Here is a 27,775-nt window from a genome sequence, read left to right as displayed (position 1 = left end):
ATTAATTATTAATTTATATTGTCACATATTATTATATTTATGGTACAGTTTGTTTTATTTTTTAAAAAAATTTAAATATGAAATAAATTATTTATGGTATATTATAAATAAAAACAAAATAATATTTATGTATTTTATTTATAAAATATGAATATTTAACTTAATTTTATTAAACACTTAAAATTCATTTAATATTTAAATATTGATATTATAAGAATTATTTTTTTACAAATAATCATTGATATTAGTATATAATTATTATTATTATATATATATATATATATATATATAATACAAATACTATAAATAAATGAAAATGATACAAAATATAAAATGAAAGTCAACGAATTAAAATCATAAAACTTATAACTTAATCTATTCATATGAAACTTTAAGAACGAATTAAAAACATAAAGCATAAAACTTAAAACTTAATCCTATTTGTATCAAACTTTAAACAGGGTTCTGTCAGAGACATTCATGTCACAATTCGAACATTCGAACAAAACCCTTTGCTTTTGGATCACTTTGCTTTTTGGTTGAACCGTCGAAGACTCGCAGGCACTAGAAGCTCGCACGCACTAAATGCATTGAAGGCTGTCAGATTTCGTATAGTGAAGAAGTGCAAACATTATGGTTTTGATTTCAGCGTGGAGAGAGTACCGAGAAGCTTGGAAGAGAACTTGAAGAGGTTGCAGTGACGTCAAGTTTGGTTCACCTTCTTCAAAGTTGGTTTGGAGAACAAAGTTTTCTAATCGATTAACTATTTTGAAGAGAACTAGGTTTGGGAAGTTGCAGCAATATTATCAAGTTCAGTTTCATCGATAGTTCAGATTGCAGCGACAATAGGTTAGTATGGTTCAGATTTTATTTATCCTAGTTGTTTTAATTATTAGTCTTGGTCTAGGTAGTGAAATTCTGTTTTAAGGTTCAATTTTGAGAAGTAAATAGATTTTTAGAGTCTTTATACCTTTTTACACTTGTTTAGGTAGTTTTAGTTCACTTTTTACTTACTTTTTTTTAGATTTGCATGATAATAATTGTGTTGAATCTAGTTTTTGATTGCATGTGTCATTAAATTCTGAAACTGTTAGGCTTAACACCCTTCTCCTAATACCTTCAATTGATGTTGCCCCTCAATACTAGCAGTTATGACTACCAAGTAATTTACTCATTTTCTATTGCTCTTAGCCTTATAGCATTCTTAGTGATACCAAATCATACCAATTCATGATTTATCAGACAATAGAAAGCCACATGTAATTCATCACTTCATATAATTTATTGGCTTACCAAATTGCATCGGAGCAATCACAAAACCTAGGAGAATCACAAAAACACTTGAAGTAAATGCTTAGAGGAAACCCTGCCATTTTTCTACAACTTATAAGCTACTGCCAGGTGTCAACACCCAATTTCGTCCGAATTATTTTTTTTTATTTTATTACCTTTTATTATTATTTTCTTTCTTATCTTATTTTACTTTGATTTTCATAATGTCTCTTCATCTTTTTTTTTATTTCTCTTTTCTTTATTTTCAATTTTATTCTTATTTATTTTATTTTTTGTCTTTTTACTATTTATTATTTAAAAAAAAAGAAAAAAAAAGAGCGGACTAAAAAAAGATTGAAAACAAAAAAAAAACAGTTTTGAAAAAAAAAAAAGAAGAAAAACAAAGAGAAGAAAAAAAAAGTAAAGAGAAACGGTGGAGAGCATTTAATTTTCTGGTGTCCTTAGTTGCCTAGCTCTTTCCTTAGTTGCCTAGCTCTTTCCTCATTCGGTGCCTGTCTCGTGCATGGGCTGAACTACTGTTGCTTAGTATACAAAAAAAGAAACTGCATGGTGAGATGAATGGATTGATCGAAGGAAGAAAGTGACTCTGTTGGAGACAGAACAAGGCGAGGAAGCAACCGCCACTTCCCGCCAAACCATGAACAAGAGAGGATGTTAGAAATAAAAGAAAAAAGGAACACTCGAGGAGGAGACACGAGGAGACACAATTTCACATAAGGAACAAAATACAGAACAAGGAGAGAACAACAGCGAGCAAAAGAGCACGCAAAGGAGAACGAAGATAAGATTCTGAAAAAAAGAGGGGACACAGAACCTAACTGGCAGGAGAGAACAGAATTTCAAAATACAGAGAAACAGCTCCCAGCACCTTAGACAAACTGATAGAGACCAACTGCACAAGGGGAAGAAAGAGTTGTTAATAGGGAGGACTGCAAGAGGTAAGCACTGCATATGAATACTTGAATGTTTGGTGTGAACCTGAATGCTGTTGCAGTTGCATTGTGCTTGAGAATGAACTTAGTGTAGTCTATATATTGATTGTTGCTTGTCATTTATTTGGCTCATTGAATCTTCGTTGAATCTACATTACTAATGTTGCTTGAATCCTCCATTATCCCCTCTATTGAATCCTCACGCCAATCTATCCTCCCCGCCTGTACACACATAACACAATCAGTTATACCTTCTAACCCACCACACCCTCATTCCCAACCGAATCTTCATTACCCCTACCTTTCTCCCGCTGAACCTGAATTATTCTCATCCTCATCTTCACATTCACCTGCATAAAAACCAAAATAAAATAAAAAATAAAAAAAAACACAGATACCAAACTCAGCACGCACGCACAGATCGGGTTTTATCCCATAAGTCTTCATCCTAGTTTGGCACCACCAGAGACTTCGCACACTTTCACCTTCACGATCGCAACATTCCCACTCCCACAGCATACCCATTCTCTGCTTCACCATTGTTCACAACCCACCACAGATTCATCCACCTCTGGCGCGGTGGTGGCGAGTCGCAGAAGCTAGGACGCCTTTCTCACTCACGGGAAGAAGAAACAAGAAAAAAAGGGCGATTCAGGAAGCTTGGCGGCAGCGGCGTTCACGGCGGTGGTCATAGACGCTGCGTCAGCGGCAGCGGAGTTCACGGCAGTGGTCACAGACGCTGCCAGCGGCATCTTCAAGGAGAAACGGCCCCTGTCTCACACGCAGGAAGAAGAAACAAGGAAGAGAAGCGACTCAGGTGGTTTGGTTCTCGCCGGCGACACCGCCGATGGTGACTGGCGTCGACGGCGTCGTCCCTCGCCGGTGGTGGGACCTGCAGTGGCAGCATGAGCGTTGTGGTATGCGGTGATGGGAAGAAGAGCTGCGTGAGTAGTAGAGAAGTTTTAGTCTATTTAGGTTTAAAAAAAAATTTGGGACTGTGTAGTTTTTTTCTCGCGCACCCCCAGTATTAAGTTTCTGCACACCCACTACTTTGCTATGGCTTGGGATGGCTATTTCTTCACGCACCTCCCTTTTTTATGATCCTGCACTCCCGCCTTGTTTTTTTTTTCTTGTTGGGCTTCGCTGCATTATTCACTTTCTCGCCCACCTCCACAACTACTAATCCCACACTCTTGCATACACTTTTTACTCTTATTTTGGGCTTGTTTTATATTTTACTCTCTGCACCACCACCTTTAATAAACACACCTCACTTACTTCATGTACCTCTCCCTAATTACTCATGCACTCTCATGTTTTGCTTTCCACTTTCATCCTTCTTAATTAAATTGTTTCTTTTTTTATTATTTAATTTTGTTTAATTATTTTTTTATTTATCTTTTTTTTCTTTTTTTAATTCTAAAAAACAAAAATATTTGAAAATTACCAAAATTGTGAAAAAAATATAAAAAATAAAAATAATAAAAATGTTCTATTTATTGTGTTTGTCCGGTCGCTCGCACTGTGTGACACTCAATTTCAAAAATACCAAAAATAGTTTTCTCTCTTTTTTAGTGTCTGTCCGACCGTCCGCGTCGTGTGACACGTATCTTCAAGTAATTTAAAAAATACAAAAAAATATATAAATTTTCAAAAAAATATAAAAATATCAACACTTTTAAACAAATATCTTTTAAGAACTACGTGATCCTTGATTCTCCACTGTGAGATAAGTAGGAGTAAGGCCAGTTCTTGTCAGGTTCACTTCCAAAAAATCAAATCATTTCCTCAAATGTTTTTTTCCAATATCTTTTTAAAGAACTACGTAACCCTGATTTCTCATTTTGAATGAGAATACGTAGGACCAAGGTCAATCCTTGTCGGGCCCAAAAAATTAAAAAATATATTTGTTTCTTTTTATTATTTTTGTCTTATTATTTTTGGGGAAAAATAACATTTTGAGAACCACATCAATTTTGCATTTTTAATTAAAGGTACCGCCTTCGGGCGGGCATGTAGGGTGCTAACACCTTCCCTACGCGTAACCGACTCCCGGATCCAAAATCTGGTTTTTTGCAGACTTATCTTATCTTTATGGTTTTCCACAGTTTTCCAAAATAACTATGGTGGCGACTCCAAATCTCTTTTTAAAACCTGTTTTGTTTTTTGGTTCGTCGTCCCGTCGCGATTCCGGTTGCGACACCAGGTATAGTTGAACACAAGCTGAAAGATGTGAATTTTTAGAACCAGTTATAGTTCAAGAAATTTGATTTGTGGGGAAGTACCTGAGACTTGTGTTGTAATAGATCTTCCACTCAGATTGATTGTGTTAGTGGAGAAAATAGGAATTTGGAAGAAAAACATAATTATTCAAGTTTGAGCAAGGTATCCAAGAAAGTGACAAAAGGGGTGTCTGACATCGACAAAAACTCATGTGTGATTCATATAAACCGCGACAGCTGTGACGAGTTTAGTGTTATATTGTCATTATTATTGCAATTCTATTTTCTTATTATTCAAATTTAATTCGAAAGTTTTCTTAAATTTGACTCTGAACTTTTGAAACTAGCGTTGCTTATCATTTGTCACTTGGTTATTGCATGTAGCTCGTTGCTGTTTCACCTTTTTGTTGGTTACACCGCTAATTGGAGAACCAATATCGTCCTTATTATGCACCCTGACACATGGATTTTTTAGTAGTAATCGACTTCGATGAAGGGTGAGTCGGGCAAATGCATCCAAATAATGGATCCAGGTCTTAATTTGGTATAGTTGTATATATTTTTCATGTTGATGTCTGGTCCAAAAAATGCTTTTGTTCTCCATGAAGTTTCTGCTTTTGTTCTCCAAAAAATGCTATTTTTTCCTCCCGCTTTTCATCTAAGATTCCTATTAAAGGGCTATTTTTATCTAACTAACTCTTAGCTGTAAAAGCTACCTTACAATTGTATTATTGTTTTCCTTTTTAAAATCATAATTAAAATAATTAAAGCATCTAGAGAGTGTGATAACCAAGTTGTTATAATATGCTTTTATTGCATGGTTTGTGGTCAAGAGTGGTTTATTACTGAACTTCTAGATTCTCTAACAACTAGGCTTATTAAGTTTTTGGACATACTTTTAAATTGAAAACACTTTTTCACTTTGACGGTTGATGCATATTTTTTTTATACCATATTAATTTATTTGCTGACTAATTTAACATTCACGAGTAACCTATTTTCATATATATTTTTTCCCATATAGGTTCAATCTATATTGGATTCTCTAAGCAATGGTCGCGGACTAATATTTAAGGTAAATTTTCGCACAAATGTATATGCATGGTACTACAATTTTATAATGTATTTTCACATATATGCGATGGTTTATAATGGTTCAACCTTTCATTTTTACACCATAATTTCTCTCATTTTTCTTCTTTCGTCACAATATATTTGTCTCATCTATCACATTTTGTTTCTACTATTTTTTTCCTTTATTTGCTCTTTTTACTCCTCAAATGTGCATTATAATACCATCATGATGAGGCCATTAATTAATATTCAATGTGTTCAAGGTTAGGTATTCAGTTTGTTTTAATTACTAGCTTAATTGAAATTATTATTGTTTTAATGTATCAAACCAGTGACAAGTCATGAGACCTAATAGAACATGGATGTTGCAAAGAAAGAATCCATCTGGCATGATAAGTGAAGAATTTAGAAATGGAGTTGATGATTTCATTCGAATAGCTACTAGAGACCCAACAAATGTTGATGTAGAAATCGTTATTGGGAGACATCATTTGATATGGAGAAACATTTGTATCGTCATGTATTTGTTGATGGTTATGTAAATTGGACTTTTCATGGTGAGAAGAAATGGGGAGATAGCACATCAACATCTATCGTCTAAAATTTTATTGATAAGAGCAGAAGGCGATATGTAGATATGATTATTGATGCTTCTTTTGGTAGAATAAATTCTGAAGTGGAAGAAGATCCAAATCCATCAACCGCAAAGTTTTTCAACTTATTAAAGGATGTTGATGAACCTTTATGGGATGGTTGCAAAAGGCATACAAAATTGTCAACTACAACACAACTCCTAAACTTGAAGTCAGAGTTTAACATGAGTGTCAATTGATATGATCAAATGATTTCCCTAATTAAAGGCATGCTTCCATATTCATAAAGGTTGCCTGAAAATTTGTATAGATCAAAGAAAATGGTTAATGAGTTGGGATCAGGATACGAGAAGATAGATGCATGTCCTAATCATTACATGTTGTATTACAAAGAAAATAGTGACAAGAATGTTTGTCCTACAGATAGAGTTACAAGCACAAATAGAGGCACATGAACAACAAGTGCAAGCTCAGTTGAAAGCACAAGCAGATATGCATGCACAATTTCAAGCACAAGTCCAATCACAAATGCAAGTACAAGTAGAAATGCAAAAACTTTTACAACAACAAATGAATACACAAATGCAAACACAAATGAAGTTTTTCAAGACACAAATATTTTCTGCATTAAAGATATCATCACCACAGTCTGTCAAGAAACATGGCGAGAATAAAATTTGAAGATGATGATGTTTTGTTTTGTTTTTAAACTTAATGATGTATGTTGACAATTGTGAATACTACTTTCATTATGTTCATTACTTTTATTATTTTGAATGTGATAACATTTGACATGTTTCATATAAAATGTTTGGCAAGATTTATTACTTTATGTTATATTTATGTTAAAATGCATTTCATAAGTTACAAGTAAAAAAGCATGGAATATTTTATACCGATGCAATTTGCTACGATTTTTCTAGGGATTAGTTAGAGATAAATTATTCAATTGGTGAGGGATTAGTTAGGGATAATTTTGCTAGGGATAATTTTGCTAGGGATTAGCTAGGTATTAGTTACAACCACTTTGCTAAGGATTAACTACAACCTATTTGTTAGGGATTAGCTACAACTCCTTTGCTAGGGATTAGCTAGAGATTAGCTACAACTTGTTCGCTAGGGATTAGCGATGGATTAGGGATTAGCGATGGATTAGCTACAGGGATTAGCTAGGGATTAGCTACAACCTGTTTGCTAGGGATTAGCTACACCTAATTTGCTAGGGATTATTTAAGAATTAGCTAGAACCAATTTCCTAGGGATTAGGTACAATAATTTTGCTAGGGATTAACTACAACCTGTTTGCAAGAGATTAGCTATAGACTAGCTACAATCAGTTTCCTAGGGATTAGTTAGGGATTAGCTACAACTAGTTTGCTAGAGTTAGCTAAGGATTAGCTAGGGATTAACGACAAAGTGGTTCTCTAGCTACTTAGCTACCTATATTTTAGCTACTACATAATGTCTTCGCTATTTTCTCGCTAATCCTTCGCTAAATCGTTTTACGAGAGATTAGCTAAGGATTATTCCCTCGCTAATACATAACTTTCTTGTAGTGTTTTCTCCATTAATAATATTTATAAATACTTATATTTCATTATTATTATCATTATTAAATTGTTATTTTTTTTTTGGTTATTATAATTATTAGTTATCATATATAAAAATATTAAATTTTACTAAAGATAAATGATAATTACATTCTTCTTTTCTTCAAATCATCCGTTTTAGATTCCAGAGATAAAATCTCATATGTCTCTCAAATATTCTTCCTCTGATTATTTAATAATTACATTTTTCTTTTCCTCATATCACCCCGTCTTAGATCCAGAGGTAGAATCTCATATGTCTCTCAAATATTCTTCCTCGATTATCCATATATCTTTGATGGAAACAAACATGATATTTACGCCTCACAAACAGTCAATACCTTTGAAAGGACGAGGTAGCAACATGAGGATTGAGTAATTCTTTCTAGGAACCTTTGTATAATTATGTTATTTTCAAAGATTAAAATGTGCTTTTGATAATTAATGCTGAAAGGAACTGAGACCAAGCAAGATCGACTAAATGTATTCGCCTATCCTAAAACTATTTAATTTCATGTCTGTCTAATCACTACTGCTCAAACATTGCGCAACACAAAAGAAGATCCATTGCAACATAATCAAGGCATTCCGAAACCTTTTTGCTAAACAACTTGGTAAATGGTTATGCTAACCGTCAGATGTTTGACCAAATGCCTCAATGGAATTACTATTCGTCAAACACATTTTTTGGGTTAGTAGATCAGAGACAAGAACAATTTAAAATAGCGGATGAAAATTTTATTTTACAATCTGAATTTTATAAAGTTAAATTAAGTTTAAGTTTAACTTTTAACAACACATCATCTCGTATTCTAAATCATCTTCCTGAGATGAACCGCGTGTTTGATGCAATTTCAACCCAACATGATCTCACAGAATTCCCTTTTTCCGCTATGCTGGTCGTGGTTTCCTTATTCAATCGGTGAAGCATTATAGTATGATGTTGAATGATGGGTCATTGGGCAGATTGATGGCAGCGCTCTCATTTCTGGCTTATCACTGGTTTAAGGATGGAACATGTGGAGACTTTTGGAGACAGGTCCATTTGTTATATTATCTCAATTATAAAGCAATGTCAAAAGTGAGTGCTAATAAGGGATGTCAAAAAAATTCGTATCCGCGAATAAAAATCGCAATGGGTAGAAAACGAATATTAAAAATAGATACCCGCTACCCGCAGGTACAGATATTTTTTATACCCGCATGTTAACAGGGCGAGTACGGGTATCATAGTATCTGTACCCGTGGATGCCCGTACTCGCTAAACTTTAATTCACAAAAGTACCCTCATATATATATATATATATATATATATATATATATATATATATTAAAAAACATTATGGCCTAATTTTTTCTAAGTTGCACATCCTGTCTTCTATCTTCATTCTTCAAACTTCAAGTATTGGTACGTTGTCTTCTTCCAAGTACACCCCTTAACATTCTTTGGGCATATAATACTTGACACGTGGCAATTGAGGTTTATTATTTGTTTATTTTTTAGGAAATAGACTTTTTGATCAAAACACTAAGAATTTTCATTATGTTTTGAATGTCATTTTATATTTACTTTTATCATTATTTGGACTTGTATGAACTTGATTTTATTTGAACTTTATTTAAAATTTATGACAGTGATGTATTTTATTTTATTTTATTTGAATTTATGATTAAATAATTTTGTAAATACCCACGGGTATCCGTGGATACCTGCGAATATGAGAAAAATAAGTGGGTACCCGCATAACGGATACCCGACGGATATGGGTACGGGTACGGAGCGGATATTTATCCAGCGAATAGGGTACGAGGGAGCTACTACCCGTAACCTACCCGTCCCGTTGACATCTCTAGTGCTAATCGCAAGATTCTTGGGTATGTAGAGACACATCATTCCTCATTTAGTGTGTATAGAGACTAAAATAAATAGATTTAAAGATGAATTTTATAAAAATTATTGAATAATTTGAATGATGAATAGATAAAAAAAATATAATAGAATTTGAAATTTACTCAATTATCCTTATAACAAAAATAAATTAAATAAATGAAAAATATTAAATTTTAATATATATATATATATATATATATATATATATATATATATATATATCAAAAGCTATTTTGGAAAGTGATTAAGTAGTTGAGTATTTCTCACAAAAACATTAGTACAATTATAATTATTTCTGGGTTAAATAATTTCATTGGTCTCCATTTTCGTAGGAAAATCTTAAGTCGGTCCATTTGTTTTTTTTTGTCTCCATTAGGTTCCTATTTTGAAAGATTCGTTACAATTAGATCCTTTACGTTAATAGTACACTAACAGTGTTAACTATGTGCCATGTGTAAACACATGATTTTTTTAATTTTTTTTAATTATATATATATATATATATATATTGAAAATAATAATTTAAATAAAGTTCTATATAAATTTAACCTCTATATAAATTTAAAAATGGTATCTCTAACAAGATTAAGTTTTTATTTTACATTGAACTTTATTTAAATAGTGTTCCAAATATTTATATATCAATACTTTATAGACAAAGGTTAGAGTTGGTTTAAAAATAACAACTTTATAAATTGAATTGTAAACTTTTAAATAAATATATTTATTTTAAATTGTTATAAAATTGTTATAAAATTTAATATTTGAATTTATAAATTTTTTATTTTTAAAACAACTCTAATATTTATCTATAAATTATACATATATAAATATTTAAAACAAAATTTAAATAAAGTTTGATACAAAATATAAATTTAAATAAACTTAATTTTGTTAAATATATGAGATAATATGAGATATTCACATTGTTAATTATTTTCATAAATATGATCTATTAATCAATCTTATAATTATTGTATAAATTTTGATATTGTAATTTTATATAATTAAATATAATTTATTATGATGGACAAAAAACTTTATAAATTTTTAAAAGTATTCTATACTTTGAATCATTCTATCTATACTTTCTTCTATATTATGCTATACCATCAAAATTAAAAAAAAAATGAAAATTTAAAATAAAAAAAGTATATTAAAAGATTTCCGTGAAGTAACCGAAGGTTAATCGTTATTCATCAGTTTTACAAAGAATACTTAATATATCATAATATGAATCATGAAAGAGCTTTACATAAATTGAATATTTTATGTAACTCTTATGGTGTCTTTCTCGTTTTTCTAAGATTTTTTTTGAGTTGACGTTTATCTTATTCCTTACACTGCCCAAGAACATACTTTGTTTCACGATAAGATTTCTGAGAATCACTAAAACAAGTTCCTCAAATTGAGGAGAACTCAAAATTATGAGGTAAGATGTAATGACTAAGACGTTCTTAATTAACTACAACGCGTGGTTCATTCATTGATACAGTTTATAGCTCTTCTAAACGCTTGTTTTTTTTTTTTTTCTTTTCATATAAACCTACCGAAATATAATTTATCGCAAGAGAAAGGCCAATCTAAAGTTAACGTTTTATGGTTTTTTTTTTCATATAAATAACTTTACAATTTTCATTTTTTATTTACATGTAAAATAACTCTGATAAATTTCTGAAATTAATTTATTTTCCTTCCGCTTACGTGTACAATATCTGTCCAGTTCTCCTTGATCTTACCCTTGGGGTTGCAATCACATGATTTCATGTTTACACTGTGCTACTTTAAGCTTATTTGGTATGATGTTATTTTATTTCATTCGAACAAATTCATGCCTCTAATAAAGCACTCTCCATGCCACAATCAATGTGGAAAACGATGTTTTTGGGTTTATTAATCAACACTGTGATTGCGATAATCCTATGATGACAAAATGAAGTACCAACTTTGGGTTTATTTAAAGAAAAAATCCATAGTAGTGAGCCATTCAAAACCCACTTGATTGGTAGAAAGGGACACGCTCAGTATTGGGCTTCAAAGGTAGCCTCCAACATGTGATGTAGTGCCTTTTATGTATGGGCCACTCGGTTTGTTTACAAATATTTTATGCATTAATTATTCCCATTTTTTTCTTTAAAAAATAACTAATATTTGAAATGTGTGTTATCAAATAGTTTATACTGTTTGACCATCACTAATCAAACTCATTTGTATCACACATTTTTTTAACATATACAACAAAGAGACTTGATAGATATAATATAGCTATTCATATTAAGTTCTTAAATATGATTTATTACTTTCTCACTCGATATAACACACATAATAATTCGTATAATTTATTAAAAAGAAACTCATGTGTCATTTTTGTTCTGATTGTGATTTATAAAAATAATAATTTTGGTCATTCCGGTATAATTACCCTACACAAATTATATATATATATATATATATATATATATATATATATATATATATATATATATATATATATATATATATATATTATGGTTTAAAATATGGGTGTAACTTATACCTATCTGAAGCTCGTGACTCAGTCTCAATTCTTAATTTCTAATTGAATGATTGAAGTATATGTTTTTGACATCAAGTTTTATTTTATAATTGATGGTTCAATTATGTGAAAACTCTTTGGTTTATCTTTTAAAGAAGAACCATACGCATTTGTTAGGTGCATGATATAATTTTAAATGATGTCTTACGGAAAACCATCTAGAAACTTTAATAAATTACGAGGTTTTATTAACATGGTTTACCATTATTAAGTATAGACAAATTCAGAAAAAAAGAATGCAATACCCGATCATTTAAATGGGGACACATGACATAATATTAATACATTTTTTTAAGAGTAAAAATTAGAACCACTAAGAAGCCATATTTTGAGAAAATTCATTAAAACACTTTTCTAGTATTTTTTTTTCTACAATTAAGAAAGGAATATAATAAAACTGTAAAACGGGTAATCCGGTCTGACCCACCACAGATTGACCACTTAGTGAGTCAACCCAGTCCGGCTCACTTATCAGTGAGCCAAAAGAAATTTGAACCCGGTTCGACCCATTACGGGTTGGTTCACTGACTCATTTAATTAAAAAAAATACAATTTTGTTTATTCAGTATAATAAAAACTAAATTATAGTTATGATTAAAATCTAAATAAACTTTAATAGCATCCAAATACAATCCATAAGGATGTTAAACTCCAAATACAAACCAAAATCACAACAAAGTAAATTTCCAATGTCTTGGCTATTAAAAACAACCTAATCCAACACAAATGCAAAGCCAATATAATAAAAAAAACATTTGTGGGACCCTTTATTTGCAGGTTGGTGAGTCAACCCGGCTTACCACGGGTTCAATCCGGATGAAATGGGTTCTAGGTGGACCAAGTCAAAAATTAAACTGTATTAAAATTTGTAAAAAAAATTTCAATCCAATCCAATCCAAACCCATGGTAGACTAGATTCGCTCCTGGATTCCAACCCATTTTGACATAATAAGACAAAGGAAGTCATTGACATTATTTCGATTCTTAGCATATTGGGAAAGTTAAATCTCATATTTTTAAAAGCATGAAGATTAAATTACATTAATGTAGAAATCAAATATTAATACCATCAGCAATAAAAACTAATAAAAATTTTGAGAAATTAAAATTTGTACTATACGTATTATACTTATATTTTATAATAAAGATTAGAACTTGTAAACATATCCTAGGTTAAGGGGATGATCATGGATAGATGAGTGGATTCCTACAATGTTGTAAGCTATTTTACAACAATTTATATTTAAGATATTCTATCTCCTTCTATAATTTTTTAATTTATTTTGTTTGAATTTACTTTCTTTGACTTTCCTGTATCATTTAATTTACACCTTTTTTTTTCAAATTTGGAATAAAATTTGGTTTAAGTAATATCTTTATATTTTTAAAAATATTTGTAAAAATTTAATTTATAAAAATTTATCGCAAAGAAAATGTCATACAAAATATTAAATGTCTTTAAAAAAATACCTCATTTTTTAAAATATTTATAAATTTGTTTATCTTTTTTCTAAATTCACTAAAAGTGTCTCAGTAAAAAGTAAAGAAGACAAAACATTACATAAAAAGAAATGTTCGAAAATGTTATAAAATTAACTATGCTGTTCTTTAAGCCTAAACAGTATTTCTGATGTTGTAAATACTAATAATCAATAAAGTACTTTTCTATTCAAATCAATAAACATAATATGGACAGTATAAACTGATCGATCAAACCAAAGGAAATTAAAATACTCAAAAGATTCATATCTGACATCAGTTACAGTGATGTTGAAAGTAACAAGTATTCGACAACTTTTTTTTTTTTATTTGGCGCATAACATCGGTATATAAAGATTCATACATAACATCAGTTACAGTGATGGTAAAATGAATAAACATTAGGAGGGTAAAAGTTTGCATGTACAATTTTTTATTTGGTGACGCCATGATTATTCCTAAAATATAAAGGATTACTAACTCATCCACAATACTGATCAATATCTGTTACTGGAATACACATTCATACAATTATAAGAATTAAAAATTACAAAGAAGGTGAGTGTGAGGCGAGTCTCTGTTTTTACAAATTATAGAGCTCAATAATTATAACACACAAAAAATAATCAAATTGAGAGTGACCAATAACCTGTGGCCCCTCTCTTCAGCAAAATCTTGTGCACAAAGTTATAAATAACTTTATATTACTATATAGGCTAAAGTTCTCGTCTTAATTGCACTCAATCCAAAACCAATCAACTTGATTCTCTTAAAAAGAAAAAGAGGGATTAAGTTTGTACTTTGATTAAAGAAAGTGACGTATTCGTTGCTACAGACACATTTTCATTATATACTTTCTTCCAAGACAATCTTCATCTTCGTTTTGAATTCCTGTGTTAAAAGGCCCATTATTTAGAAAATTCTTTAATCTAAGAAGACTTGTCAGTGAAAAGAATTATTAATCAATTATGGAAAAATGTATCTAATAAATAACATCAAAACGCGTTTTCTAATTTGATTTATTTTTCCAAACCCTACGAGGAGAGATAATTTGGAATTCTCGGCTTTCATCAAATATTTTCGCTTCCCTCGTTGGTCATTTGAATCTCGCGTGGGCAATCATTTAGTTTTATTGTATGTATATTAATGTATAAAAAAAAAAAAGTACCATTCGCCTAAAAATGAAAGAAAAAGCATCTCATTGCCCAGTCAGTTATAAGCTGGAGAGCACGAAACCAATTTTTGAGTGTTAACAGGTTTCGCACTGAGTGTAAAAGTTTTTACCATGTTAATTAGTAAGGAATCATTTTTATATAACTTTTAAGATAATCGGCTAGTAAAATTCTCATCATAGGGATTTATGAATTATGATAAAATAATGGTAATTTTTTAACAACACGATTATTTATGCATACTCTTTAGACGCATTCGTCGAATAATGTTATATCCCTCTCTCGTCCCTTCTTCCTAGGGCAAGTCCTCGTTAACTCGAAATTGTATAAATACGAGATTAAAATGTTTGGCAGTTTGATTCATACAAATACGTGACATTAGTTTTGACCTTTGAGTTTGAACTATGCAGCACCGGTATGATACGTGCATCATGATTATATATAATAGGAGCTAACAGCAGCCAAAAAAAAAATACAAAAATAAAATACTCATTCTAGAAGTAGAATAACAAAAACAAAAAAGAGGCTAATACTTTACACAAAATATAATAATTACGATCGGTAATATATATATATGGCATACGGTTTTGAAAATAATAAAGAAATATTTTCAAAAACCGAGTCTAAATATATATGTTATCCCAATCCCAAAAATCCCAGCCTTTTAACATCTTCTTATCTTGATCTAACTTTTAATAATTACATAGAGCGTATTATATATGATTTAATTAACTTGATTAATTGGGATGAGCGAAGTGTTGCATGTCCATGCAGGGGAGATGGGTTGTTGGAATTGTTGGAAAATCAAAATTTGGGTTAAGTTGGCGACTTTTTGGAGGAGGAGGGTTCGCTGGGACCGGAGCCATTCGTTTTCGTTACGGAGGCGGTTACAGTGGTGCAGGACGAACTGCAACCGGTTATTCAGTTCCCGGTTTTCGACCCTGCACTTGTTCAACTGGTTCCGAAGGTTCTCCAGGTGTCTCTGTTTTCGCATGCGAGACCTGCGGGCAGATTCGCGGTTCGATATCATGCGCCGGAGTTTCCGCTCGTCCACCACCGACACCACCGGTTGGTCCGGTTCAGCTGTCTCCGGCTCCGGTTTGTCGGAGCCGGAGCTGGAAGTGACGGGTTTGGGGGAGAGGAGGTGGTGGGAGTCGTCCTCCCAGGCGGTGAAGTCGACAGAGAAGGCGGAGAATGGGTTGCCCACGAGGGGGTCGGAGGGAGGGAGGGTGGTGAGCATGGTTGCGGCGGCAGAGTGACGGGGTTTTTTGAAACTAGAGGCGGAGGAGGAGAGGAGGGAGAAAGGGAAGAAAAGCGTTGCAGGACTCCGTTATTTATGGACCACCTTACGGGGGCAAACGCTGTAATTTTGAGGGGGTTTCGGGGGAGTTATGTTTGGTCCGAAACTGTGTTTTGTACATTGCATGGCTTTTGAGTCATTTGCCACTATGGCTGTGGGGCCTCTTTAGGTTAGGGTAGGGTATCCATGCTCACCTTTAAACTTTGGATTTTGAACTTCATCCTCAAGGTAAAATTTTAATGCTGTGCTTAGCGCCAACCAAACAAATATTTCGAAAACTCCGAGTCTTACTTTATGTATCAAAATTAACTTCATATCACAAGAGGAACAACAACTTTGGTGCTAAATAGAAATTTCAAAATATTTTAATTCTTACTAATACTTTTAAATACCATATTTCAGATAAATGATATATAGATTTTAAAGTGTTATTGTATCAAAATTTATAAAAATAACTAACATGAACTTATTTAAAATAATTTAAAATACTTCGAATATATAAAAACAAAACTATGTCCCCGTAATTCTCATAGTGCTTTTGGAAAACAATAGAATTTAGACTTTGTGTTTATTTCTTTATTTTGGGCACTTTTGCTCCTCCTTTTCTCCATTTTCTTTTGTTTAGCAAACAGATGGCCAAACAGAATTATATTGAAAGGGTCGTCGATGCCTTTTTTTCTCCCCTGTAAAATATATGTTCTGTATGGGTCGTAATCTTGTTCAACACATTGTTAGATATTTAAATCTGAACGTCTCTCTCCACCAAATTTTAAAATCGTAATTCATCACTTTCAAAAAAAATATATATATTACTTTGAATACTTTGGAGAACACATTTATGATGGATAAAGATACATGTATATTATCATATTAATTCAGCTCACACTTAGTTAAATTGTAAGATACATATATACCATGGATATGCTTACCACTTTAATCCCTTGCCGTGTTTTAATTTTTTTTTTATCCTCTTTTTTCCTTTTTTGATAAAAAAAAATATTTTCTTTATATAACTCATGATTTTGGTAATTTCATTTAGATTTTATATAATTAGTTTTAATTTAGAAATGTGAAAGAAGAAAGAAATAGTACAAGTGTAGTTTGTATTGAAAGTTGTGTCTAATAATAAAGTAGTAGTAGGATCACATTAGACACGTGCGAAGGTGTAATTAGGTGTGAGTGGCCATATGTGTCCAATGATTAGGAAGGTTGTTGACATGAGCCAACTTTTGCTACTGTCTTAGCATAGGTAAAGGGAAAAGGATGGATAAAAGAAAGATACGAATAAAAAGAAGAAAAAAAATAAGAAGTGCTCTACATCATATAATTTAACAAGGAAAATAAAATAGAGATAAGAATGAAGTAAGAAAGAGGTCTTCAACAGAAAAAAAAAAAAAAAACAGAGTAAGCAAGAAGTGAATTATTCAAGGATATGAATTAATATTGCTATGACGTATATGCACTAACCACGTAACTTGAATACAAAGATTTTTTTTTTCAAAATAAAACACTTTACTGATTAATTACAAACTACACATTAATACATTTGTTTTAACAATTTATTATATTTTCATTATACATTTTCAAAATTTAATTTTTAAATTAAAATTTATATTCACATATTATATATATAGTTTATTATTATTTTGAAATGATTTAATATTACATTTATGTAAATTAAAATTTATGCAATGTATACTTTTTATAATATATTAAAATATAAATAATTTCAAACTATACCATTATATGATAAAGATAGCATATATACATATTTTAATATGATATTAGAGTCTTAGTTAAAAAAATATATTTTAATGAGATTTTTATTTTTTGTTGATATATAATTTCACCTATTATCGAACCATTCATTTTTAGTCTCACGCATGAGGTGTATATATCTCAACTTGGGGAAGATCTCTTGGAAGTTTCATGTCAATCAGAGATAAAATAATTTCATAATATATATATATATATAAGTGGGATCCAAATCTTATAATATAAATTAATTTTGTGAGATTGAATTAAATATATATATATATATATATATATATATATATATATATATATATATATATAAAAGTGGAGTTGAGTGATACCTCCAATTAGGTGGTCTTTATGTCTAGAGTGACGTTTAACATATGTACATATAAATAAACAACACTCAAATATCTTAAATAAAATATTGAGTTAAAGCTCATAGACGTTTAAAACTTAATGAAAAGAAGAGATCAACTAAAGATAACTAGTATTTTTTTTAATAATAAATATTTCACATCCATAGTTTAGTTAAAAGATAAATTTTATATAATGTTTTATTCAGATTATTTGAAAAACTTTAATACTAATTTTAAAAAAAACATGAAATTACGTATGATAGTTAAATTGTAAGTAAATAAATTTCAACATATTTAATAATTTTATTTATGATAAGAGTAACTTAAAATTAATTTAATACTTTTCAAAATAATTTGAACATATTGTTAATATCTATTGATATTTTACAAAATATGTTAAATGTTTGAGAGTACTACTCCATGAATGATAATGTGAACCTTATAGTATTTTTCTTATCAGACCCTGCTAGTTCAGCAAACCTTATAGTATTTATGTTATGTTTTCGTACAAGTTGTATATTCGTACAGTTCACTTATTGGTTGAGTTAATCTTGTATTTATATGCATTAGTGATTAAATATTTCATACCACTTTATATTTTAATTTTGACTTTGTATTATATGAGTTTAATATCCTTAATTATTGCTGATGGAAAAGAAAACAAAAAGGAAACGGGTGAGTGGAAGAACTTAAGTAATAAGATTGATAAATGCGATATTGAAGATGATGTGGACATTGGTGGTATGATAGATGGGTACAAGCCCTGCTAATTAAAAACCTCCCAAAAATTAAACTTAAATTAAGAACAAAGAAACTTTGAAAAGTTTCTCTCGCATTTCAAACTCACGTTTCCCATGAGGTATAGTATTTCAACATGACATTTGTGTAATAAAGCTTTTAAATTAGGAACAGAAAACCCTACCTAATTCTGTGAACTCATACTTCACAAAAAAGAGAGTTTTGTTTATTTATTTTAATTAGTATTATTTAGAAATGATAGCTGAAAATTGTGAAAAGCATAAAATTAATTTTTGAACCCCTGAAGAAAAGAAGACGTAAGAGATGAGAGAGAGTAAAAAGAGTGCATAGGGATGACAGAGGATGCCGCCTATGATGGTGGCAGTTGGGTCGGTAGGTTGGGGAGTGTTTTGGTCGATGAGGGGTCGTCAAAAACGTGATTAATCATTTTTATATAATTTAATTATTATTAGCTTTAACTTATACTAATATAATTATCTATCATTATAATTTTACTCTTTTATTTTTATTTTTATTTTTATATTTTATATTTTATTTATTTAGATATTTTTTCAATTAATTGCTAATATGTTTTAAATAGAGTCACATGTCAACCAAATTAAATTTAGAAAGTGTCGCTGTTCAACTACATGAGTCTAGATATAGATAACCTACATTTTGCTAGATAACACTTTTCAAAATATGTTAACGTTAATTTAGTAAAAATAATCAAATTGATATTATTTAAAACCTTTACTAAGTAAAAAATAAATATAAACATCTAAACAAATTATATAACTAAATATAAGAATCAAATTATTAATTAAGTTTTTATATTTAATTTAACTTTAATTTATTAAGAAACCAACCAATTTCTTTTATTATTGTATGTTATTATTATCATTTATTATAATATCGGTTTGAATTCTCATATTCAATGTAAGAAAAACCGTTTTCTATAATGTCAACAAAGACATTGGTTAATATATATGAAATATATTTTTTATTAATGATATCAGCTTTTTTAAATATTTGGGTTAAATATTTTTTTTTCTAAGTTTGAGTAAAATTTGGAATTAGTTAATCTTCAAAACTTTTGACCAATTTAGTTCTTCATCTTTAAAAATACGTGGATTTAGTCATTTTAATCAAATTTTGTTAAGTTTATATGTTTTAAGTATATTTCATGATAGTATTTGAATTGATTATACTGTTTGACATATTTTCTCTTCGATGTTAATTTAAATATTATCATAAAACGTTTTTGAAACGTCAAATAAACTTAACAAAATTTGGTTAAAATGACTAAATTCACGCATTTCTAAAGATGAACAACTAAATTAATCAAAAGTTTCGAAGATAGACTAATTTCAAATTTCACTAAAACTTGAAAGACCAAAAACATATTTAACCATAAATATTTTGTTAACATTAGTTTTCTATTTTAAAATAAGAGAACATTAAGTTAATTTTGACTGGGATTGTTGTTGAGTCAATGTCAATTGGGAAATTATTTTCGTTGATGGTAATAAAAAATATTAAATATATTTTTAGTCCCTAAATTTGGATATAAAATTAGAATTTATTCATGCTTCTCATTTTGATCTAATTTGTCTTCAAACTTTAAAAATAAATAGTTATAATCCTTTTAAGTTTTTTACATCATTCAACACGTTTCAATTCAAATGTCAGTTTAGAAGATCGTTTAACAAAAAAAGATTTGACGATGTTGTTTCAAAAAAACTATTTCCGTTCATTCTTTAAGTTAGGGGATCACAATATATCATAATTTGGAACATGGATGAATTCCAATTTCTCGGGACTAAAAACATATTCAATTTAAAAAAATATAGTAAAAGAAATCACCAACATTCTAAAGATAGTCTTAATTTATATTCACCTAATTAGTACATAATTATTAAAAGAGTTATAAAGATAATCTTACAAAACTCATAAAATTAAGAGCCACTTGAAACGTAACCCCAAGTCATTCAATTTACTTTTGAATTTGTCTAAATCAAATTGGACCAAGCTATACTAGCACAGTAGATTGTACATGCTTATCCCACTCTACCCTGCCCATCCACCACCTCTACAAATGCATCCTCCCCGCACGCAACATATGATTCAACACAACAACATTGAAACTATGATTTATCTTAAAATAAGTTCATGTTACCTATCACAATGTATATACTATCACATTTCTAAAACATGTTTATCATTTCTCATCACATAAAAAAATATATTAAAAGAAAAAGTAAACACGTGTAAGTTATTTTGAATGATCAAATTACTCCACCATCGCTTATAAATTCTGTGTCACACAACATGGCATTTTTTTTTTCAAAGTAGGAAATATTCCTTTTTTATTCTCCAACTAATTTATTATGTAAAAAAAATAGAGGTAATACAGTTTATTGTAGCATTTTAGAATACAGTCATAGACAAATTATAAACTTCATTTAAACTGATTTTTGTTTTTTTTTTTGTGTGTGTTCTTTTAAGTAAGGGGAGAAAATTTAGAAATGAAAAAATATGATTACTTCTAAAGATAAATACTTAGAAAAAAATTATTTAGAATTTTTATAAAAAATATATATTACTCTAAATTTTTTTATCTTAAAATATCTAGTTTAATGATTTCTTAAATATTTCTTTTTCTAAATAATTGTTCTCAAAATAATTAGCTTTCTAAATTACTACTTTTCAAAACATATATATTTTTTAAATAATTAGTTTTCTAAAGTATTACTTTTCTAAAAAATATTTTTCTAAGTAATTATTTTCTTGTTGGAAGTCTACGTCGATTAGAGATAAGGTAAAATTTACAATATATAAATGGGTACAATCATCACCTTGTAAGTCAGTTTTATGAGGTTGAGTTAGGCTTAAAGCACACTTCTAACATGGTATTAGAACCAAGTTAAAGTCTATCTTCACACAGAGATTTGTGGGGTCAAGTTAGGCTTAAAATTCACTTCTAACATTTCTTAAAATTACATTTTATTATCTTTGTTTTTCTACAAAAGAAAAAAAAATAGCTCAGAAATTTATCGAATTCTAATGTTATGAGATTTGTGAGGTCAAGTTAAGCTTAAAGTTCACTTCTAACATTTTTTAAAATTACATTTTATTATCTTCGTTTTTCTACAAAAGAAAAAAAAAAAGGTCACAAATTTATCGACTTCTAATGTTATTCGAATAAAAATGGCAATGACAGTGTTTAGAATTTTGTCCCATTTTTTCCATGTATTTATTTACCACGCTGTGTTAATGGGATAAAAAGTATACTTGAAATTTATTTTCCAACATCGCACTCACACAATTATTCTCTTTTCCTCTCTTATATATTAAATGCTTCTTCTTTATCCACTTCCTGCCACTAGGTTAAAAAAAAATCAATATTGCTAACAGCAATATCTGAAATATTTTATAAAACAACGAAGTGGCGTTGACAAGAAATATACGCCATCTTCAACATTATAATATTTTTCAGTGTTATAAGATTTTCTTTTACAACATGGAGTATATTTGTTATATTTATGCATATATTCATATAGTCTACATATTCATCACAAAGTTATTAGATTGTAACTCAACAATTTTGATTTCACTTTCACTTGTATTATATCTTTTCTACTTTTTTTTGTTGTTTAAATATCATTTTCTTTTTATATATACCCTGAGATTAAATATTAATGATAGTTTTATAATGATTCGATAATGGATAACACAATAAATTTAACAAATAAGTATAATTTTGGCACCGATTAATGAATTTTAAATTAAACTCAATTTTAGATAATAACTTATAAGATAAGATTTATACATACTTACCAATTTATATATTATAAATAGGTCTTATTTCTAATTAATGAATAATCTCCAACAATATTATATACTACCATAAATATTATCTTAGAATAAATCAATAAGAATATCCAACCATAACATTTTTCTACACACCCTATATATTTATTGAGAAAAAAATATGTTTACAATAGTTTCAAATACCTCCCCATAAGAAAGATAACTTGGTCACCATTGATATTTAAAAGTTTTTTTCTAAATAATTGTTCTACTAGTGTGACTCAAAAATATTAATCGCAGTGTGCTAAACAAAAACAAATTTTATTTTTATTTTTTGTAAAATTAGAAGTTGTACTCTTCGAGTATGATTTTCGCAGAGAATTTGTTGAACTAAATTGATGAAGAGTATTAACGACTTTCAATTTTTTATATGAAATTAAACATTGTGCCATAACAATGAGTTAAGTTCAAAGATGAAAAATGAAGAAGTTCAAAATAAGTGAAAGTAGGAGCTAGATGAGTAGAAGGGAATTTTTTTTTAATAACTTTAGAGTCTAGAACATCACATGTGTATATCTTTTGCAAATTAATTGAGTGTTACTTGAGCATGAACATGTCATTCTCTATAGTAAAGTCCACCATTAATTTGCAATCATGATTCTACATGAGCTTACACGTAAATGGAAAAAATAAATGTGTGTGCCAGTGCTTGCCAAATTACTCTGGATCTTTAGCAAATTTTAAGTCTTTACCTTCCAAAACGACTTTATTTTCAAATTGGAACACAACTTATAATTGGATGCATGAAATTGAAAGTTCTTATAACCTATAATGATTTTCATTTCCATCTTCGAAATGAACTTGTGCTGTTGTGATACAACTTCTAATTTCAATTAAAAAAAATTGAAAGTCGATGTTAGTCCTCATAACATTTGTTCAATGGAGTATTTTCAAAAATCATAGTTGGAAAACATGAATTTTACTTTAAAAAAAGATTCAAATTGAAAGTCATTTTCATTTAATACAACTTTACTTAATCTTTTTAAGTCGGAGAGAAATTATGTGTATCATACAACTTTTGAAGTGAAGTCGTTCTTTTCATGTACCAGGACCCTCTAAAGGGTAAAGCTAGTAAAATCACTCACTTCAGACTTTTAATAAAAGAAGGTCTCAAAAATTTTTTTTACTACTAATAATTTCCTATTAATTAATTATAAAATAATTTTTAACAAAAAAAAAGCCTAAAAAAACATTTGTACTAATATACTTTTATTAAATTAATTATATACTTTTATTAAATTAATTATAAAATTATGTTTGAGATAAAAAAGGACTCAAAAGAATATTTTATTACTAATATAACTCTATTATAATAATTATAAGTTTATGTTTGAGATTAAAATTTAGTTAAATTATTATTAGTGTATGTTAATTTCTATTGGTATTAAAAATAATAATTAATGAGTACCTTTATTTAGTAAATTATAACTTTGTTTACGCAAAAGATAATGATTACAGTCGTTTAAGTCGTCTGCATTTTGATCTTGAGAGTTTGATGTAAAGTTAATTGGGATGCAGACTTATGAAATTTTAAGAGTTATATTACAATATGAAATATTAGGGGTCATATAATTATAGTATGAAATACTATGATTGTTAAAAATTTGAAAAATTTCTAGAGATTGTAAAAATAAGAGAGATATAAGATATATGTTATAAGAAAAAAATATTATTTTATTTTATTCATATACTTTCTCTCTCTCTCCCTCTTTATATATATATATATATATATATATATATATATAATGTAATAGAATTTAAAATCAAGTGACTTTACGTAATTTTTTCTGAAAATAAAGTCACAAAATTATTGATCCTAGAATTTTCCTTCTCCAAATACGGATCTTAGCGATATGCAATGTGGACTTAGACGAATGCTTACCGTAGCTATTTTTATTCTCTTGTAATTCTATTTTCTTCTTTTATCTTTTTATCTCTTTATTACTTTTCTTGCCTCTCCTTATTTTCTTCTCTTCTAAGAGTCATTTTTTTAAAATCTTGGCAGATTACATTCTTTCAATTTCCTATTGTCCGTGTGTACCAATTTTTCACCCTCATTTTTTGTTTAGTATTTTTTTTCTTTCTATTTCTTGTAATTTTTATTCTATTTTGGATTTGTTCTAAAATTAGAAATGCGCTTCTTTTGTCTAGTTTAGTTTTTCGATACTTTTCGATTTACAAGTTTCAAGAGTTTTTTGGCATATATTTTGAAGAGGAACTAAAATTTTTCTACAAAATTATTAATTATATTAGGGATTAGTCTTTTGGTAGATAATAGATTAATTGGAATGTAATTCAAAGTTGGATTTTTTGTAGAAAAATAATTCAAGTTTAAGAAAAAAAAAGACTTACTATAGAGTTGAGAAGATCCTAAGTTCATTGAAAAACGTATTAGACAAAAAAATAAACAATTTGATGAAAACATTGAAAATAAAATTGTAAAATCTCTTCAAGAGTCGTTTAAAATTGATTTATTTTTTGTATATTGTAGATAAAGAAATTACCACACTTTAGAATACGTTTGAACAATTTAAAATATATAATTTTTTTTTATGTAGTGTTAAAAATTAAAGTCACTAAATTGTACATTCTTGCAAGAAAACGGCTTAAACTTTGAATAATCTTTAAAACATGATAATTTGTTGGATAATGATGAATTTGATTTATTTTCATAATTAAATATCTTAAGAGAAATTATAGGTTTGAAAAATAATAAATCAATTTATATTCTTAATTATATAAAAAAATTATATTCTTTTTTAATTTTCCAAATGCATATATAACTTATAAAATAATATTAACAATTTTAGTGTCAACAATGTTTTAAAAAAAATTAAATAAATTAATCTTAATGTTTATTAAAGAAAAAATGTTAAATAAAATTAATTATGACAATTTAACAAATAATTTTGCATAAAAAAAGTTCAAAAATAAATTTTAAATAAAAAGCTTTCATGGTTTGTTTTAGGCCCTCTAAATTCTTGAGGCGCCTCTACCGTGTACGTGCTACTCAATTTATAACATTTTTAGAATCTATCCATTTACATAATTTTTGTAGAAAGTGAACCCGTTTAATAAAAAAAACAAAAAAATTTGGTATATAATATTTAGAGTGAGAAGTAGGAGATGGAAGTATTTTGTTGAAAAGATAGATGAAGTTTGTTTTAGAAGTTATAACTTTAACAACAGATGGAGTGGAGGCACGTTTATATGGGTGCTTAAATGGAATTTACACAGGTGCACATATGGGGCAGGTAATCATCGTGAAAATAAAGCCTCCCATAGTTGTGACCTAGGGAATCTATAGCTTACTAAAATAGTCATAGGAGTCGGGGAAGAAACATGCCAAACAATAAACCCAACCAAACTACAAAAGTTATATATAATCCTCTCTCTCTCTCTCTCTTACGAACAACGCATTGTTGTTTTCTTCTTTTTTGAATTCAAGCATCTTCCTTTTCGTGTTACTATGCTATATACCATTACTCTCACTTTTACTCTACTTCCCCATGAAGGTAATTCAATTTCAATTAATAAATAAACTAGTGAACTTTTAACACCGTGAACTTCAATATTCAAACCACCAATTAATGAGACACAAACTCATCTTTGCTATTTTGTAATTTCACAAATAAATGGTGAAGAGGATGATGACATCATTGATTTGGCTACAATATGAATTAAAATTATTGACGAAAATAAACAGAATTTTAATGTATTAAAGTATTCATTTATATTTTTCCTTTAGACTTTAGACTTGTATTTAAGTCATTAATAAATTTAGTTACTTTTAGGGATGTCAACGGGACGGTAAGATACGGATAGTACCTCTTCTGTACCTTATTTTGATGGATAAATATCCGTTCGTACCCATCTCCATATTTATGCGAATATCCATTATGTGGGTACCCCATATTTTTTTAATATCATCACAGATATCCACGTGTACCTGCAGGTATTTACAATTTTTTTAAATATTTAATTACATATTTTTAATCGTAAATTCAAATAAAATACAATACATAAAATTCACAAATTTTAAACAAAGTCCAAATAACTCATTTAAATAGTGTTGAATGACATTTTATAAAGAAATGATTTTTTTTTAAAATCAATTGATAAAAAATAACTCATTCAAAATCAATGTGTTAATATTTTAATCATGTTTTTTAAAAATTTTTTGAATTTAAATTTAGAGTATAACGGATACTGTTATCCACGGGTACAAATACTATGATATCCATACCCGCTTCATTAAGTATAAAAAAATACTCGTACTCATTAATTGCAAGTATCCCTTTACAATATCTATTTCTTAGCCATTATAAGTTTTATCCCTGTGTACGAAATTTTTTGACATATTTGATTACTCTCCATGACAATCTCTTTTAAGTATTTATACACTCATGCATATCTAGCTAGATCTATTACTCGCATTTAATGAAACATGTTTTCCTTGAAAAGTACTAGCATTAACTATAAAATTAATTTAACTAAATACATCCTATTCTATAAAAAATATAAAATAAAATGCAAAGGTTGATAAGTACACCTACATAATAAACACGATTAAACTCAATTGAAGATAAAAAAAATGATTACAAACATATTTCGTATTTTAGTATTAAAAGAATAACATTAAATTGCTAGACGTAGACTAAATAAAGTTTAAATAATAGATGAAATGCTAGAAATTTAATATATTTGTTCTAGACTGATCAACATAGTTATAGGGACCTAAAGAAAGTCAGTTTTACAATTAGACAAGCCCCACAATCCCTTTGTGGCCTACACATATGTACGCTATAACATAATTCCATCAAGTTATACAGCCATTACATGAATCTTGACGAAGGAAGATTACTATTAATACACACGTCCTAAATCATTGGGATTCACCAAATTAACCATAACAGCAAGCTAACACGAC

The 27,775-nt window shown here is 28.9% G+C and overlaps 1 protein-coding gene and 2 long non-coding RNA genes across 6 annotated transcripts; 1 reads left to right on the top strand and 2 right to left on the bottom strand.

The window, feature by feature from the left end:
- Nucleotides 1-947: 947 nt before the first annotated feature.
- LOC146887942 (uncharacterized) lies at nucleotides 948-2,803 on the bottom strand. Of its 2 annotated transcripts, XR_014993648.1 has the most exons (3): nucleotides 2,527-2,803; nucleotides 2,272-2,447; nucleotides 948-2,185 (listed from the first exon to the last, which is right to left on the bottom strand). It is a non-coding gene; the product is annotated as an uncharacterized LOC146887942 (long non-coding RNA). The 2 variants fall into 2 exon arrangements; XR_014993647.1 differs by having other exon boundaries at nucleotides 2,272-2,803.
- LOC146887941 (uncharacterized) lies at nucleotides 2,096-6,877 on the top strand. Of its 3 annotated transcripts, none has more exons than XR_014993649.1 (4): nucleotides 2,097-2,231; nucleotides 4,832-4,944; nucleotides 5,472-5,522; nucleotides 5,854-6,877. It is a non-coding gene; the product is annotated as an uncharacterized LOC146887941 (long non-coding RNA). The 3 variants fall into 3 exon arrangements; XR_014993651.1 differs by lacking the exon at nucleotides 2,097-2,231 and adding an exon at nucleotides 3,171-4,693; XR_014993650.1 differs by lacking the exon at nucleotides 4,832-4,944 and having other exon boundaries at nucleotides 2,096-2,231.
- Nucleotides 6,878-15,353: 8,476 nt separating this feature from the next.
- LOC114178922 (basic leucine zipper 4-like) lies at nucleotides 15,354-16,111 on the bottom strand. Its single transcript, XM_028065070.2, has one exon. The coding sequence runs from the start codon at nucleotides 16,058-16,060 to the stop codon at nucleotides 15,545-15,547; it is 516 nt and encodes a 171-aa protein (XP_027920871.1). The 5' UTR covers nucleotides 16,061-16,111; the 3' UTR covers nucleotides 15,354-15,544.
- Between the last annotated feature and the right edge of the window lie 11,664 nt (nucleotides 16,112-27,775).

This window comes from Vigna unguiculata, chromosome 3 (genome assembly GCF_037176805.1).
Source record: "Vigna unguiculata cultivar grain cowpea cultivar isolate G323 ecotype 2 chromosome 3, ASM3717680v1, whole genome shotgun sequence".
Classification (NCBI taxonomy): domain Eukaryota; kingdom Viridiplantae; phylum Streptophyta; class Magnoliopsida; order Fabales; family Fabaceae; genus Vigna; species Vigna unguiculata.
Note: the sequence above shows the minus strand (reverse complement) of the source record. Positions and strands in the feature narration are given on the sequence as shown.

What these genes read in the sequence shown, in the direction of transcription:
- LOC114178922 (XM_028065070.2), bottom strand. Translation starts at nt 16,060, where the DNA reads ATGCTCACCACCCTCCCTCCCTCCGACCCCCTCGTGGGCAACCCATTC.